At 39.2% G+C, this 14,893-nt stretch overlaps 1 protein-coding gene across 1 annotated transcript; it reads right to left on the bottom strand.

Annotated features, from left to right (window-relative positions):
- Window positions 1-6,888: 6,888 nt before the first annotated feature.
- LOC134220152 (uncharacterized) lies at window positions 6,889-12,605 on the bottom strand. Its single transcript, XM_062699139.1, has 3 exons — window positions 11,657-12,605; window positions 7,155-8,260; window positions 6,889-7,051 (listed from the first exon to the last, which is right to left on the bottom strand). Exons 1-2 carry the CDS (start codon window positions 12,516-12,518, stop codon window positions 8,238-8,240), a joined length of 885 nt encoding a protein of 294 aa, XP_062555123.1. The 5' UTR covers window positions 12,519-12,605; the 3' UTR covers window positions 6,889-7,051; window positions 7,155-8,237.
- Between the last annotated feature and the right edge of the window lie 2,288 nt (window positions 12,606-14,893).

Genomic DNA, 14,893 nt, shown 5'->3' with positions numbered 1-14,893 from the left:
CCCTTTTGACTGCATATAGACGTTACTAACGTTATGATCAAATTGACTGACACCATACTTACGCCACTTTTGTTTTTCATTGTAAATTCGTCGTGCAGCAATTTTCCACATTTTTTATAAATAATTATAAAAAAAAACGTCGTTGATCTTAAAATGAACGGAGAATCTGAAACCGGGATCTGCTACTGGGTAAGAAAAAATATTGTATTATTGTGAAAAAAATATATAACAAATACATTATGTTACAGATGCAGCCACACAAATCGATGAAGCGATCAATTACCGTGGTCGCGGTCACGATCACCGGTACAGTGATCGTTCGCTAATTGGGGCACGACCTCACCCCAACTGGCGAATGCCGTTCGCTAATTGGGGCGTTTTGACAAGCGTCAATGTTGTTTACTTTTTGCATTGAACAAAGGAAAATTTTACGCGCCAGAAAATATAGATCCCGCCAGACACGGAAACAAAACGTCAACGCGTTCTTGACATCACATTCTGACGTTTAGCTGCTTTTTAATTGGGTTTCGCCCCAATTAGCGAACCCCCAACTAAAAAGCGCCCCAACTAGAAAAAACCCAATTAGCGAACGTTCACTGTATTCAATGCCAGGACCAGAACAGTCAACTCCCCACACTGCAGACACCAGTTCCAGCATGTTCTCTTCCGGAGTATCGGAAATAAAATCTCAATCGTTTACTCCCGAGCCACGCTTCGCTCGCGTTGGCAGTAGCACCAAGAAACGCCTAGTGTTTTCCGATATGTCTGGTATAAGTATTACATTCTATTCTGTCTTTTTTGTGTAGTTGTAGAATTGAATTCAATATTTTATAGATGCCATAAATCGGCTGTCACCCTTGCCATGGAACACCAAATCACGAAGTTCCAGCAGTCTACCGGAACGATCTTCCGAATCCATTCGAGCAAGAACTGTGAAGCAGAATAATAATCGATCTATTCTTCCTGGTTTGACCACGTCCGAGTTCAATGCAAAGCATAGTGTTCAGTTTCCTGACAAAACTGGTGAGTATGCCTCTGACAATAATTGTTCTCGTATTTTAATAAAATTATTTATAATTTCCAGAAAAAGACGCTGTAAATAAGCCTCGAGGATATTCTTATTCGTTAACCGACCGAGCTTTTGATCCTGTGCGTACCGAAGCTACTGAGCGGAACTTCACTTCTGATAACTCTTCAAAGCCTCAAACCTCGTCCTCGTCGAAGCTGCCTGATTCCGTTAATCGGTCTCGAACACTATTTTCGGTGGCTGATCGAGTTTTCGGCCCTAATCGTACCGAAGTAGCTCAGCGGATTGTTTCAGAAAAATCTCTTCCCTCGTTCAAGTCTCGAGCACAACTTTATTCGCTGATCGAGTTATTGGTCCTGTGCTTCCCACAGGTTACAAACCTCTAACCTCGTCCTCGTTGAAGCCGACAGATTCCGTAAGTCGTTTCAAGTCTCGACTACATCCGCAGGCTGTGCGATTCAATTATGTGCATACCGGAGCTGCTGAGCAAAATTTCGCTTCGGATAACCCTTCCATGTCTCAAACGTCGTCTTCGTCGAAGCTGTCAACTGAACGAGGTTCCGGCCCTGTTCACACCGGAGCTGCTCAGAGGATACTAGTTTCTGACAATCGATCACGGATGTTATCGTATTCGTTGCCGTATACGAAGCAATTCAAAAGATTTCCGAGTGACTCGAGAGGAATATCATCATTTTCTGGAATTTCACAGCCGATGGCCATGTCCTATACCGTAGGTCAAAAAGATTCTAAGTGTTGCGAACAGCACAGAAGTCACCGATCTTTTAGCGCGGCAATAAATACACATTATATTGCGTCATGCTATAAAGCTATATTTATTACATATTATTAAAATACGACATCAAATATATTATTAATAATTATGTACCGTCAACTGGGGGGAAGATGATCATTGAGGTGAAGATGATCATTTGATGTGTCAGTCAAAAGTGCCAATTTTTTGAATGAAACGGTAGTCAACAATATTCTCCGTTCAAGTAATGTTACCGCTAGGTAGAAATCCGAGTTTTTCGATTACAATCATGAAAATGTATTTTGTGGAAGAAAGAGAGAGATAGTCATAAATGACGCTATTTTCGTTTCAAATATTGACTTCTTAGACTTCTTTACGTAGTAAATTCAACATTCATACAGATAACCTAGTGTATTTTGACTACTAGGTCATAGTGGTTTTAGTAGAGCTGTCTTGATCAACTTCACCCCAAACAAGATTATTCAAAAAATGTGTGAAAATTTAATTTATTTTAATAAATGCGTATGCATTTCAGAAAACTAAAGTTGTTGATTATTGCAACGTATAGCAGTACATGTTTTGAAAATATTTGTTTCGATTTAAAATGTAAACACACATTGTTATTGCATGTTTTGTCTTAAAAATGATCATCTTCCCCCCAGTTGACGGTACTCACATCTTCGGTGTTTTTACTATTTCAGCGCACCCGTGCTGTTGCATCGTTATTTTCGACTGACTAACACCTAAGATTCATACACATTTACAAATTATGTCCTATTATACACACAGCTTAACCAGGAGTTAACAATTATATTCTCACGTAACACTAAGAGCACCTCCACGGGACCCGGATAAAAATTTACAGTACCTTGTATGGTTTAATCCATTGGAATATTATAGATTGAATGGTGAACAATACAATTGACTGTTCTTTTAATGAAGATTATTTACGGTTGAAAAATATCTATATTGTATTTACCTCAAAAGAACAATAAATCCAAATGTCACCAATACATTTTATAAAAGTATTATGGTTCGCTAATGTTAATTAATTTTTTGACCAAATTTTTAAATTAGTCCATTTTGATGAACAAAATCAATTTTTAAAGATAAAAATCTGAAAAATTTAAAATAATTTTTGAAGTATTTATTATAATGAAGAAACAACGAAAACCATAAAATAACAATAGTTTCCAATGTTGAGTAAAAAAATATTTATTTTGATTTTTTTATATATAAATTATATTTCAGATGTTAAAAAACCGTATCTCTACAACAATTAAAATCAATAAAAAATTTTTTTTTAAATTTCATTTTTTTTACTCCGTGGAAAACTAATTCCATTTAAGCGTGTAATGTTTTGTTTGCGGCTAGGGAAAAATAAAAAAACGAACGGTGCAGGACGCTTTGTTGCTTTCTGCTCTTTTAAATTATGCTAGTAGTTGACAAGTGGATCATTGGTTGCTGTGCCTTGTAATGATGGTAAAGGTAGCCTCACACCTCGGGAATTTGGTTCGCGGATTTTTTCCCCATGCATTTTTGCATATGCGATGTTTTCGGAATTTGGACACGGAAAATCAAAATCCCGGCCCCATTTAAAATACACGGGGCTCAAAATCCGCTGGAAAATTTTCCCGAGGTGTGAGGCAGCCTTAAGTACTTGTAAGTGTTGTTAGAGCAAGATTATCGGTGGTGAGTTTAAGCCGTTTGGCAGCGCAGTATCATTACTTGACACTTTACCGGTCGCTACTAAACGCGCTGCTATAACAGTAGCGCGACTGACAGGTGACCAAATTTGGTAGCGCGATAAGAGCGCTGCTATTTGATGGACTGTCAACTGTCAAACGTCACCGGTACGGAATACAGCAACCAAATTGAGAGCCGAAAATAGTGACCGATACGGAAACGAGTGACGAAACAGAAATGAAAGCGCTGCGCGGGTGATTAAAATGCTCGCGACCGATAATGATGCTTTTAGCAGTGCTTGAAATATTCATTTTACAACTCATTCATTCGACTGTCACTGAGTGTGCTTGCCATGCGCAGAAAAAAACATAATTAGCAATTAAATTAATTGTTTATATTGATGTTTACCGGTGAAAGTGCCTCGTGGATGTAAATCGAATTCAGTTCAATTAATTTACTTATTTAAAACGTGTTCAAATTTCAGATAATTTATTGTAGATCCAGTTGAAAACCGAACTGGGCTCTCCCGACAATCGCATTTTCTCCCATTTCCAGATGTCGCAACTGCATTGCGAGTGGTGTGCATTATGACGCACGACTACGGCCTAGATGCACACTACTCGCGATGCAGTTGCGGCATCCGCGACTGTCGCGAGACCTCAGTTCGGTTTTCAACTGGATCTATACAATATCAATTTGTAGAATGTGCGTAAATATTCAATGATCAATATTCAAGAATATTGACAGTTCAGAGTCGACCATGAATGTGTCTGGAAGTGAGCTGAAAAGTGAAGGAAGGTGGACTTCACCAAAAATGTTCGATTATTTTACACTCTGGTTGTTAGCACCTGAAGATTTTGATTAACTGACCATGCAGAGAAATCTGTAAAGCACTTCTCGGGTGGTTCTTGGTTGTTATCGCCAAGCAAATCTGAGTTAATGTTTTGACTTGTTTATTTCAGAACTATGAAGCTCACTGTAAATTACTGTTTGCCATTACGTTGTCCATTACAGATAATAAACCCACCGACTAAAAGAGCTGATAAAGGTAACTTTTCTTTATATTTTCTATGTGCTCTCGAAGAACATTGACATTCTTTAATAATGTTCATCATCTGCAGGCGCATCTCCACGGAAGTTCTATAGCATGGTTAATTGAGATCAGCTCCAAAAAAGGTTCCGGAAGACAGCGGCCGCAATAAGTGCCGCCATACAGTTGAACTACGAACACCACTACTCTTCACCAGCAGCAACACTGCCCAATGAGCAGCTATGAAGTGAAGAGCGCTCAACAACAATAAAATATCTACATCTTAAATTCAAATCAATTTTCAAATTAAAGTAATAACATAAATCGTAAAATAATTAATTGTATTGTATTTCTATTGTAGGATTAGTGTGAAATGTATTCCAAGTCGTATTGTATTTGTACTGTAAAACAATAAAAAAAGTTATAGAAAACATTTGAAGCACATTGTTTTCTATGGTTTTGTCCTTCGAAACCATCCCATTGAAGAACCGTAAAATCAATTGTTTTGCTCTGAATTTTGTATGAAAAATTTTCGATTTTTTTATTGTAAAGATACATAACAACCCCCCTTTTTTATTGTAAAAGTCCCATTTACCATTCATTTTATCGTGGAAAACCATTATTTCTGATGTGATTTAATTGTTAAAACTTCATTACATTCAATGGTAATTACTATGTTTTAGTTGGTGATGTAACAGTAAAATGTATGATATTTCAATCATATTTTTATCCGGGGAGTCCTCATCGCTATTCTTATTATAGCGCTCCCTTCCGAGTGCTATTTTAGGATAGCGCCCCATCTTCCCACCGGTGGTTTCTGTTTTAGGTATAGCGACTTTGTAAACATATTGAGTTCCCACCGCGCGTTGCTAAAAGTAGTATTTTTTCTTCAATGGCTCTACATTCCAACTGGAACTTGGCTAGTTGCTCAACTTAGTATTCTATTAGCATTTTCTCAGTTATTAATTGAAAGCTTTTCTGTGCCCGCCATTGCATGAGTATGTATTTTGTGTGACAACTATGCCCAAGGAGCCCGCTCGAAAACATCCTTGACCGAATCGGGAATAGAACTCGGCATCTCCGGAAGGCAATTCTACGCTTTTGCTCGCAGGGGTAGCTGGAGATCCGTCGTAGTAAATTTTTTCACCGTTATTCCTTCCTCCTGGAAGTCGAAAAAATCCTCCTGAAATTCCCACCAGTTTCCTACAAGAAACTCTTGACAAAATCCTACACGAATGCCTCCACAGTGTTTTTTTCTCTGAAGGATTTCGCGAAGAAAAAAAATTGTAACAATCCGAAAGAATCTAAATAATTCTCTTGAAAAAAATAGGTTTTCAATTGAAACCACCAAAGATATTATTGGGCAATTCCAATAAAAAAAATCCCGAAAGATTCTGGAAGAAATCCTAAAACTATTCTGGGAGAACTGCTAAAGATTCTTAAAAGAACACAAAGATTGCTGAGGAACTCCCGGATAAATCTGCCAGGGATCCTACATGAATTTCCGAAACAAGAAATGTTAAAATGAACGACATAAAAGAGAAACTTGCGGGAGATTTTCTGGAGGAACTAGTTGAAGAACATACTGAATAATTACGGAAGGAACATTCTGAGGGATTCCTGGAAGGTCTCCTTGGAAAAACCTGCAAAACAAAAACAGTAGAATTTTCGTTTGCGAAAAAAAACCATGAATATTTCGGCAGTAGCGAGCGCCAGTGCGCATCGCTCCTCATTATAGCTGACTATTAGAACTACAATTACTACTTCGTGGAGTTGAACTGGGGCACTAGATAAAAACAAATTTCCCTTGCTATTTAATTTCATCGTAATTGTTCAGAAAAAGAAAAACAGATTTTCTGCAATTTTTTATCAAAAACAAAGTGACGTTTTACAAAATAGCAACCCAGTATGGAAATTTAGCAACCCAATATGGGGCGCTAAATTTGAAAACCCACGGCTAATTTTGAGTTGCGTTCTTATTTTACATTCCCGTTTAGATACTGAGGGCTTCCTTCCCGAAGAAAGATTAAAAAACGTTTCGTTTAGTTCCGACACTTGTACACAGAAAGAAAAATCATTATTGAAATTAAAAAAACCATTGGTAAAAATAAAAAGTTGCGTTGGTTCTTTTTCGTAGAGAGTTGTGAATGCTCAAAATAAAAGTGTGAAAACTTTTGTTACAACCACGGTTTAAAAGGTGCATGCCATTCTAAAATTAAAAGTTTAAACTTTTAAAAAGATGTTGTAGAACTGTCAAAAAGAAATGATTACACCTTACATAAAAGAGTAGAATGGTTTCTTTCAGAAAGGAAACTTTGATCTCCCCAAATAAGGAATTTCCCACCCCCTATCCATTCACTACTCCTTTTTTCATATCTATGAAAACATTACATGTACTTTTTGTTTTGTTCTTTATTTCATAATTTATATTGGAAAATGTGTTGCAGCACCAAAAACTACCACAAGATCACTTGCCGATGATGCATTGCACTGTGTATGTTCCGCCGAGTGTTCCGCCATAGATTTAATTTTGATCATAAATTACCAAAACAAAAATCTGTAAAAAAAGAAAATTTCCGCATAAGTACACCACTGGCGTTGAGTCTGGCATGCTACGCGCATTTTTATGGTTCAAAAATATAATATTCATTATGACCTACCTCCAATTCCGTAGATTTTCAGTGCCATTTTCAGTGCAATTGTTCGAGACATACCTATAATGCACTTCTGGGCAGTTTTCTAGTCCACCGACACAACTTCTGATACTGTTGAGGATGTTTTCAGTTTTACCCGCACTTGTTTTGATGCAGCCGGCACGCAAAAAGCGCTCATCATTATAGGAATAATAAACAAGAAAAATTTCAGAAGGAAAAAATCTGTTTTCTTTGAAACAAGAAAAACCAAAAAAACACTACGGTATTGTTTTGATGGGCGACGATGACAAGAGCTTCGCGACGGATAGAGAGATAAGAGCGAAAATGACAATGCGTTTCCTCAGTATTTTTGACAGTTTTACCATTTTCACGTTGAATGGATGAACTTTTATTTATGCAATGGAAGCATTTGAAAAAAACTTTAGAAATGAAAAAATAACTTTGACTAAAAGCAATTTTATTTTTAGTTTTAGGAAAACGGAGCACTTTTTAAATGTAAAGTGCTAAACATTCTGTAAAACAATATTCGTTTTTTGTGTGTATTGTTGATCTCTTTTCACTCGTGTACTGTCTCAGACTGACAATGCTCTGTTTTGGTGGGAACCCTGATATTCAAGGGGCATACAGAAGGATACGAGGGGATAACAATTGTTAGTTTCTCCTAAGCTTACAGCTCGGCCATCCTGCACATTTTATCTTAACTAATCTTCCTCATCTTCCAAATACTCTATATCCTCGTATTCGATTTCTGAATCTGAATCAACATCTGGTTGTTTTTCCGCTTTTTGATAGAGCCGCATATTTAAAGGGTCAAAAATCCCTTCGAAACGATTGTTTGATACTTGGTAATTATCTAAGTCAGCTACCACATAACGGTTATTATCGAGCACTTTCTTAATGATATAGGGACCGCGAAACTTTGGCTTCAGTTTACTTCTCTCTCCTACCACATTTGTCCTCCGTAGCATTACCAAATCTCCTGTCTGATAGTTGGTATTCTTCTTGCAATGACTGTCGTACATGTGTTTGTTATATTGCTGCTGTTTCCGCATACTTTCGCTAGCTGCCTCTCGAAGACTACCCAAATCTCTATCGTAGTTGTCGTTCTGATCCTGCAAATATTGGGTTAGATCACAATCGATTCGTCTCCTCTGATTAACACCGAACAAAAGAGTAGAAGCCGTCTTTCCAGTAGAGCGATTCACCGTGTTATTCAACAAAAACTCTACATCGGTGAGAACGGTATCCCAACTTTTTCCCGATTCTTCAACCATTTTGCCAAGTAGTGGAACCAACGTCTTGTTGTATCGCTCAACTTGCCCATTGGACTTGGGGCATGCTGTTGCAACTTTTACGTGTTTAACTTCATGATCTGTAACGAATCGCTCAAATCCAAGTGAAGTGAATGCAGCTCCCCTATCAGAAACGAGTACTTTCGGTGTAGAATACGCATGAAAATACGATTTCAATGATTTCATCACCTCTCTGGTATTAGTAGTCTTTGTAGGGAAAAGCTTAATAAATTTTGTACACGCATCCACAATTGCCAATATATGTACATTTTTACCCTTAGTCCGCTCTAAGGGCCCAAGATGATCAACGTGCACAACCTCAAACGGTATCCTGGGCTTATCCACCTCATAAAGATTACCATCGTACTTTTTATTTCTGGGATTGTACGCAATACATGTGACACAAGACTTTGCATGCTCCTGCACTCGTTCACGCATGCGTGGAAACCAGTACGCTCTTTTGATCAGCTCACACACCTTGTCTACACCAAAGTGGCCCATCTGGTTATGGAACTTATTAATAACCGATTGCACCATTCGCTCCGGAACATATACTAATGACTTGCTGCCAATTACTTTGTACACCACCGCATTTCTTACTTCGTAATCCTTCATCTGTTGACATTCAACGGCTTCTTTAATCTTTTTCACATCCGGATCTTGATGCTGAGCAACGCATAATGACTCTTCAAAGATATTCGAAGTACACTCATCTTCTACTAACAAATTGATATTCGACCGTGATAGAGCATCTGCATGTTGCATTCGTTCCCCAGGACGATGAGTAATATCGAAATCATACTGTCCAAGATAGAGAGCCCATCTTGAAATCTTTGGGTTAATATCTTTTTTTTCCAAGGTTTGTTTAAGAGAGTTACAGTCAGTAACGACGCTAAACTTCATTCCAAACAAATAGGTCCGAAATCTTTGCAAGCAGTAGACAATTGCTAGAGTCTCAAGCTCAAAGCTATGTAACTTTGACTCCGCAACCGTTGTTTTCCGGCTATGATACATTACAGGGTGCATCAATCCATCGTCATTCTGCCGCTGTAATAAGACACCACCGAATCCCGACGACGAAGCATCAGTGTGCAATTCAGTTTCAGCATTTGGTGAATATATTCGTAAGACAGGTTTCGAAATCAAGGCATTTTTGAGATTTTCAACCCAAGTAGCACACGCAACATCTTCCTAAAAGCACATTGTTTCTATTCAGTTTCATTAAAGGCATTGGAAAAACATCAAAGCACGAAAAAGTTGCATTAAGATGTCAAAAACGTTCGAATTGTGATCAATGTTTCATTAAAATTGCGTGTTTGACATTTGGAAACAAACAAACAGAAAATAATGCACTTCATGTTGCAAAGACGAAACAAAATCATTAAGTTGCATATTTTTTATCATGTAACTTCAATGCGTCTTTCAAAATTTAATTGTTTGTTAAAATTAAGTTGCAGATCAGTTGTAGGTGTCTTCATGTTTAATTTAGCATCGTTCAACGTTTTGACAACTCACATTTTTTTCCTGTGATGGTGCAATCAAGTAACAGGAAACCCGAGTACAAAACTTCATAATCGTATGGTTTTTATGGTGAGTTAACATGCAGTCCATTCGAAGTGATGAATAGTGCTGTGGTAGAGTGAAGGACTATCAATCACAAGATCCATAAATCGAATCCAGTTTTATATTTTTGTTTTATTTTTTTTTTTCGCTGTAGTATTTTGCAACAATATTGCAATTTTACTGTTATCGAAGGATGTTTCCGTAGGCTCCACCTCTTGCGCTTTTTAGATTGCAAGAGAGTTATATTTTATGGCACATACGCAAAGATTGTTTCTTTGCGTATAGTTGCAACACAGTGAAATGTTCAGTAGTGAAACAATTTGTGCTGCTTGGGAATGGCCTCTATGTGATCAGCAGTCATCGAGAAATCATTGTCCTCCTTCAAAAGTTCATACAGTTTTGCTGCCTGTACGTTAAAACCCTGAATGAACTTTCTGAAATAATTGATTAGCCCGAGAAACCGTTGAAGGCTTTTTCGGTTGCATGGAATGGGAAAGTTTTTAATTGCCTCAACGTGTCGATCACTAGGTTGGATTTGGTTGGACTGGACATCGTAACCCAAATACTCAATCTGAGTTTTTATGAACTGACACTTTGCAAACTGTAACTCCAAATGATTGTCAGCGAGCGTTTCGAGTACTTCTTTCAATGTTTGCAAATGTTCACTCAACGTGTTCGACGCAATAAGCATGTCGTCAATGAAAACGATTACACGATCGTCTTTTATAAATGGCTCTAAAACCTTGGTAATGAATTTTACGAATATAGCCGGTGAGTTAGCGTACCCAAAAGGCAACCGATTGAACTCATATTGTCCACTATCAGTCACAAATGAGGTGAACTTCTTCGATGATTCCGTTAAGCCTACATGGTAAAACCCATTCTTGAGGTCCAAAGAAGTGAAGTACCGTTTACCTTGAAGCTTGGCTACTTGATCTTCAATGACGGGCATTGGAAAATGGTTTCTCTCGACGATTTTGTTTAACGGTTTATAATTTACGCACATTCGGTAAGTATTGTTTCGTTTCCTAGTTAAAACCACCCGCGATGTGTACGGTGAATTGCTTTCGCGAATGATTCCCTGTCCAAGCAAGTCTGACACGATGCTATCTAACTCCTTTTTCTCGAACACACTGAGACGTTGTGGTGATGATGAAAAACCCGTATCTACCTTCAACCGAATTTCAGCATTGAACTTCACTAATGGCCTATCTGGTCTCGGTCGCTTCAAATAGCTTTCCTGTACTAATTGCTCTACTTGAGTTCGACAAGACAACGTTTCCATATTATCTCCCACATCCAAATCCACACCCAAGAGTGAACCACTGGCCAACAAGCATTGTTCGTCAATGTTTCCAAGTAAAAACCATTCCGGAGTTGTTCGATGAGTTGTGTCATGTGGCGCAAAGCAGAGTTTTTGTATGCGGTTTTCTATCAAAAAGCGTCTTCCCAAGATCACATCTATTTGCATTGTGTCATCGGACACGACCAAAAACCGTACTTGGCAAACCCTACCCGAAAGTGTTATTAAAGTGTCAAACTGACCTACAATGTTCACCTTCGACCCGTTCACACCTACCACTTCTTCGTTATTTACATCAAGTAATAAAGCCTTAGGTAGCAATTTTATTTTAATAAGATTAGCATAACTACCTGTGTCGAGCAAAGCCATTGCACGGAGACGCTCTCCAGCTGCTTCGACTTCAATTTCCTGCTGAGAGGCTTGGTTCACCGTAACCTGGCTGCCCGATTCTACTCCTTCAAATATAGCGTTGGTGGTGGTTAGCTTTGCACCTTCCGTTCGAACGAATGTCCCATGTTGTGGTGGATGATAGCGAGATGAACAACCGTCCGATGTATGTCCAACCCGCAGACATTTTGTGCACCGCTCTTTGCGCTGAGGCTTTGGACAGTCCACTGATCGATGGCCTTGCTCGCGGCAATTGTAGCACGTCACTTCTGTTCCCGACGATGGTAACACAACATTGGCCCTCGATTGTCTGGCGACGACGGATGGAAGCATCTCCATGTTTGAAGCGATCCACTTGATATGCCGCAACAAATCCAGTAAAGATGTATATTGGTTTGAAAGTAAGCTACGATAGACTTTGTCGTTGCGTAATCCTTTGATGACATATTTCAGCGTGGCCGATACACTGAAATCGCCTTTCTGCGCAATGGCATCTACACGGTAAACATACGATTCGTAGGATTCGCCATTTTCGATCCGCACAGATTCCAGCTCACGATGAATATCAGCCTCATCGTACATTTCCGGGAAAGCAATCACAATCCGATCCTTAAACTGGTGCCAATCGAAAATCCGCTCCTCATGACGTCTATACCAGTTTGCGGCTGCACCCGCCAACCGAGTCGAGGCGTATAGCAGGCACATTTGTTCCGTCCACCCATAAATTACACGAAAGTGATCGATTCGTCGTAACCACTTGCACACGCCGTCTCCTTCCGAATACTCTGGGATCAGGCGGCCCACGTCGTACGGGTGTAATGTCATTGTTGGAAATTGACCTACACTCTGTGCTGTTGGTATAACTCCTCCGCTTGCGCCTCCGGCTAGTTTCGGAGCGTTGTTTCGGTTGAAAATCGTTTTCTCTTCGTCACTGTCCGGGTTATCCATCTTCGTTTCGTCATTCTCCGCATCAAAAAATGGCGGATTGCCCTTCCTCACGCACCATCTTCCGCTTGCTTCGCAGCCATTTGTCTCGTCAATGGCATCGTCGCGAATTTCGTCGAAATGTCAGGAAATCCGTTTATCTGCACTTCCGTTGTGTTTCCGCGGGGACCGGTATCCCACTTCTGAAGCTGAGGGCTTCTTTCCCGAAGAAAGATTAAAAACGTTCCGTTTAGTTCCGACGCATGTATTGTTGATCTCTCTTCACTCGTGTTCTATCTCAGACTGACAATGCTCTGTTTTGGTGGGAACCCTGATATTCAAGGGGCATACAGAAGGATACGAGGGGATAACAATTGTTAGTTTCTCCTAAGCTTACAATACCTCCGGTGTAGAAGTGGGCCCGGAAATAGCGATAGGGCCCCAGATGGGGACTCCCGTGGAGGTGCTCTAAGCGTGGTTCAATAACAAGCGTTGCTGGTAAGTATTTGTGTCATTGTACCATACATTTGTACACCGGAATTCAGATGTATCCTAAATAATATCATAAATTTTACGACCATGAAAAAAAAAATTTTTTCGTGAAAAAATAAAGTCTAAATATTTTAAATTTGTAAACAGGATATATTCAGCAAAGTTGGCAATGCAAAAAACTTTGCTTTAGATCCCTTCGGTGTACAACCTAACCTTCATCTACCTGATCGATCCCACATTACAATATAGGTCATGAAATGAGTTTAACAAGACTTTTTGAACACATTACAGGAATGTTTCGCAACGGCTCACCGGTTAGAAAAACCTATCATGAAAACGATGTAACTTTTCCGTTGTACTTTAAATCCGTTGTACGTGGTCACATCAACACCATTACCCGGTGTAAGGGAGACACCTTTTAATACATCAGATTCAACGATTTTTCGAATCAGAGTGCTGATGAGACAGCTTTGGACTTGACAACTCCAAAAAATCGCCTTGATACTCCTGCTGGACCTGCCGTATTCTATAAACAGGTCGAGCCTTTCAACTCATCTTACTCGCCTATCGATTTGCGTGTATCCAAACTTTCTGATCATATGAATGAAAGCGACAACGTTAACAATCACTTGGAGAGGAACAAAGCAGAAATTGAGAAAAAACTTCCCAAGAAAAGTGACAAAGTTATTAATTGGTTCAAGTGGAACGATCGAGAGATTGAATTGGAAGAAGACTCAGCGGAAAGTGGCGATGCTGACCATCGAATCGAGAGGAACGAAGAGAAAATTGAGTGGGAGGAAGAGCCCGAGGAGGAAGAAGATGATTTTGAAGGAGATCCGTCTCTTCTGAACGAATTTTCAATAAACGAATATTTCGAAAACTACCGTAACATAAATTATTTATCTTTGACAACAATCATGAAAAGGAAAAGAAAACACCAGAGTCTATTATATAGAGTTGCGCAAAGAGGATCTTCTTACACTTATTCTGAATGATGCTCTTGTTATTCTCTTGCCAACTTTCACTTTTGTTCAACCCTTCAAGTGACTTCACGAGAGCGTTCACTTCTAAAGCTTTTTAATTCGATAAGCTAGTCACCCAAACAGTGCAAACACGTGAGTTTCTTGTTGCTACTTTGTTGGGGAATGTATTAATGTTTTTTGAAGCTGTTTCTAGATCAAATCTTATCCAGCTTTTTGCGCACGGTCATGGCGGCTCTGTTGATTAAAAAGTGTATCCGTCCCCGTACTTCTTTGACATCTGAATTGGGTTTGACATTTCGATTACCCTCTCCCCTCATCCTGGAACAGAAGGAAAACGGAATGTCAAACCCAAGCCAGATGTCAAAGAAGTACAGGGACGGATACACTTTTAAATTATTGTCAGATTTTCTGGATATGATACACTGCGCGGCGTTTGTAATGTTCCCAAATGGGTACTTGCACAAAACTTCACGCGGCGAATGACTGTCGAAAGGTACGGCCGCGCCAAACGATACACCGCAATGCTATTGACCCATAAGAATCAAGTAAACGGGGTGCAGTAAGCGCGGCGGTACCTTTCCTGAAGGGTACGCCGCGTGCAATTTTAAGAAAATCAGGCAATAACAGAGCCGCCATTACCGTGCGCAAAAAGCTGGATACATTTCAATTCATGCGTTTTAATTCGCCATAATAATCATTAGGCGAAAACAATACTTCCGCCTCACCAACAAGCATTTGTTTAGTTTGCTAAAAGATATTTTAGTTACTAGATAAAGATTGTCGCTTCGGTTCCCTTTGTTC

Source organism: Armigeres subalbatus, chromosome 3 (assembly GCF_024139115.2).
Source record: "Armigeres subalbatus isolate Guangzhou_Male chromosome 3, GZ_Asu_2, whole genome shotgun sequence".
NCBI classification, from domain to species: domain Eukaryota; kingdom Metazoa; phylum Arthropoda; class Insecta; order Diptera; family Culicidae; genus Armigeres; species Armigeres subalbatus.
This window is presented reverse-complemented; position numbering and strand designations above follow the sequence as displayed.